The sequence below is a fragment of the Quercus suber genome, unplaced genomic scaffold, assembly GCF_002906115.3.
Source record: "Quercus suber isolate HL8 unplaced genomic scaffold, Cork oak 2.0 scaffold_95, whole genome shotgun sequence".
Taxonomy (NCBI): Eukaryota; Viridiplantae; Streptophyta; class Magnoliopsida; order Fagales; family Fagaceae; genus Quercus; species Quercus suber.
Genome location: NW_027069560.1, coordinates 1,003,465 through 1,007,438, shown reverse-complemented (window position 1 = coordinate 1,007,438; position 3,974 = coordinate 1,003,465). Strand labels below are relative to the sequence as shown.

The window sequence follows — 3,974 nt, the reverse complement described above, 5'->3', positions numbered from 1 at the left end:
AAATAAACACCCCCCCCCCCCCCCCCCCCCCCCCGAAAAAAAAAATAATCATTAGACCCAGAATCAAAATTAATTAACTGTACATAGAATCCCATCCATAAATGTCCTCTAAATTCATAACTCGAGCATTGCTTTTACTTAGATATTTGTTGATTAGAAAGTTAAAAAAAAAAAAAAGTTTCATCACATTGCCATGGTAAAGTAAATAGATTAAGAAAAGAAAGAGAGAAAAAAGGGAAACCTGGTTGAATTGAAGAACATCGGACTTGAAGCGAAGTCGATCCCCTTTATCACAATGAATATCGAGAGGAACAATAGGAATGGTGGGCCAGCAGGAATGAGAATGTCTCTGTTGTTAAACTCATCCACCACTACCAACCTTTGAGTCCCTTTGGCAAACTTTAGCCTAAAATCACTCATTAAATCGAACCCTTTACCACAGACAAAGCAGACCTTGTAGCATAAGTTCGTGTGGTTTATGGGTAACACTGTGCACACTAGTGTTGTTGGTTTCTCACCTTCCATTGCTTCTTTTAGCTAATCGCATTTGCCATGGTTACAGATTTTTTTTTACTTGTAAATTCACTTTTGTAATTAAAAAAAAATGTCACATTATTAAAAAAAATGATAGGTCATTATTATGTTAGCCATGTAAGTAATGCTAATAACAGAAGTTAATAGAATGATTTGTATTACTCATTTTGAAAATTTAAGGGACCAATTGCGCTTATTTGAAACTCAAGAAACTAATTGTGCACACAAAGTAAACTTGAGAGACTAACTACGTAGTTTCTCCTAATAAATAATATAAAAAAAAATTCAATTTCTCTCTCCTTTCTCCCCGGCAAACCCACACAACACCTTCCACCAAAACTCAGCCATACTCAGCCACAAACACCGAATCCACCACCACTAAAATTACTCCAAAAACAAACTGCCACTACCAACCACCCATAGACCTACTGCAACATCCACAAGCCCACAGACCCACTACAACACAACACAAATCTGGCCCAAATCCGTAGCCACCTCCGTAAACCCACAATGAACCCATCCCCATCACCATCACAACAACCCTACACTGCCACCACCATGAACCTGCAGATACACTGATACCCACAACAAAAATTCAAAGCGGAACCAAAACTTAAACCCAATTTGAGAGAGAGAATCGGAACACCCACAGACCTACAGCCACCAAATCACCACCCACATCTGTAGCAACCTCCGTAAACCCATAGAAAACCCATCCCCACCAACAACACAGCAACCCCCCATTATCGCCACCATGAATCTGGCATCAATACCCATAACAAAAATTCAAAGCAAAACCAAAACCCACATCTAATCTGAGAGAGAGAATCGGAGTGAGAGAGAGAGAGAGAGAGAATCCACCATCACCGCTCCAAACCACCACACCGTCGCTGCCGATCTCCAATCCACGCCGATCTGAGAGAGACACCGAATCACAGAGAGGGGAGAGAGAAAGGAAGATGAGAAATGAGAGAGAGAAGTGACCGTGTGATTGAAAGAAGAGAGAAAGAAGTGATTTTTAATTTTTTTTTACATCCTTAGCAACAATAGGTTCTATTAAGAAACCCAAACCCTGCTGTAGCTGATTTTTGACTCGTTGGTGGGCAAAGAAGCCCAATACTAATGCTCTTAGGTTTCTCTTTCTTCACGCCTCGTCTACTACTTATAAAGCATAGACACCCTTATTAAAGGCTAAGAATTAGTTTTTTTATTTATTTTTTTTTTTATGGAAGAATTAGTTTTTTATGAAGCCAACAATTACATATATATATATATATATGTGTATATTTATATATATTATATAAAGGATTTATATTATGTGCGAAACTCGTACTAAAGGTGCGTGGTGGTACACTACACATTTTTTATATGAGACATATTAACGATCATTTTCTATATAAGAAATACTAACGAGTGCTCTTAGAGCACTGGTTAATAATTCATTTAAAAAAAGTTTTTATGGAAAAAAAAAAAGAGTAATTAATATTTTGATAGCTTTTTTCATTTCTTATAAAAGTTGTATCAAAACTTTTCTAAAATGGATTATTAATCAGTGCCCTAAGGACACTCATTAGCATTTTCGTTTTTATATTTATAACTTGAGTATCAAATTTTGTGTTAAAAGAATATTATTTACTATCATTCATAAATTGATCTTATTTAGAAGTTCAAAAAACAAGAAATTCAAAATACTTTGCCAAAACCGAGGAGCTTCATATTTATTTTCTTGTGTCATGTCTGTGATATAATGAGCCAGACCATGGAAGTTGTTAATTGCAGAATTTGTAAGAAGCTAACAAGGTTATAGAGACAAACACGAAAATATTTTAAAAGAAAAAAACAAAACGAAGAAGAAGAAGAAGAAGATTGGCGCCAATAATAATAAGAAATGACCGTCAAAAGAAGGGAAAAATTGGAAGGAAACCTTTCATAGAGAAGTGCAAGAACACCAGTAGTTAGAGCTCCAAAAGCTTGTCCATAGGGCACTAGCACATATGGACTGAAACCTCTGTCTAGAGAGACCTTGACGACTATGATCAATCCAGCGAAGAAGAAATTGGCAATTATGCAGAGAATATATGGTGTCAATACATCTATTAATCTCTCTCTTTTTCTGCTTTCACTTCCAACTCTTGCACTCTCTTCCTGTTCTTCCATCTTTAACTCCATTCACTTGCTCCTAAAGCTATAATTACACTCTTTTTAAATCGTAGTGGAGATAACTGTAGAATGAATTATGGAATATATATATATATATATATGTAGAGAGGGAAAATTTCCGACCTATCACAATATGATACATCATACTACCAAGTTCGCAAAGTACGGCCAATTATAGAGTGCCACGTACTGCTACTAGGTTTTGCCATCAATATTCAAAAATCAACATAAATTCATCAAGTGTCGTTGAAATAAAGATATAAAAAGTATGCAAAAACCAATCACACATCAACGCATGTAAGCAATGATATAAGCAATCAAATTGAGTGCTGACAAGTGTCACCTTGAAAATTAAGAAATTTCGGCCAATCAAAAGATGCCACGTGTCTTGGAAAAATAGTCCTAAAGCTCCTCAAATCAAACTGTGACACATGTCACCACATAATATAGATATATATATATATATATATAAATAATATCTATAATTACTAACATTCAACAAAAAAAAAAAAAAAAAAATAGAAGAGCCTTTAAGCACACATATGAGCGCATGCTTAGAGGCTAGTTTTTTTTTAAGGCTAATACTTTTTATATATTTATCTTTATTTAGAATTGCTGTATATTTTCATTCATTAAAAAATATAGAGGTGTGATTAGATGTAGTGTTTTAGGATGCAAAATGCAAATGTTTTGCATTTCCGAACGGGGAGGGGAACGCTTTAACTAAAAAATCAAGCTCTTTTATTTCGATCCACCATTATTCAAAGCAACTTTTGGGATGTTGTTTGCTTGCTTACCACCACAATTTTTTTTTTTTTTTTTTTGAATAATACATACCAAAAATGTAGTGGTAATCAGTATTCACCAAGGGTGGGGATATTTATTTTGATGTCAAGACATTAAATCACAAAATAAAACATACAAAAAATTACATGAATCTTTGATATTCAACTTTATAAATTCTTTACCTAGTCAAATAAGATAGCCATTAAAGATTATGTTAAGATTATTGAAAATAAATAAAAGAGATAAAGATAGTTATCAAAATACAATAACTTTTATAAAAGTATATTCATTTTGAAAAAGTTAAAAAGTTGGTAGACAAATAACATCATTGTTTGACGGGTGACTCAAATAGCAATGCTACTTCATACACAAAGAATTTCATAATCATTAATTTAGTAAAATTTCAAGTTTTTATTTTGATTCACCATGGATATTACTTTTTTATATAACACTAACAATATGTCGCATCAACATATGTTAAACTTTTTGTCAAC

At 33.7% G+C, this 3,974-nt stretch overlaps 1 protein-coding gene across 1 annotated transcript in view; it reads right to left on the bottom strand.

Annotated features, from left to right (window-relative positions):
- LOC136068013 (WAT1-related protein At5g07050-like) overlaps window positions 1-2,703 on the bottom strand; it is a 13,380-nt gene extending 10,677 nt beyond the window's left edge. Inside the window, exon 1 of the mRNA XM_065774607.1 lies at window positions 2,459-2,703. Within this exon, the coding sequence (XP_065630679.1) occupies window positions 2,459-2,703 (245 nt within the window). The remainder of the gene's footprint in view (window positions 1-2,458) is intronic.
- Window positions 2,704-3,974: the final 1,271 nt, after the last annotated feature.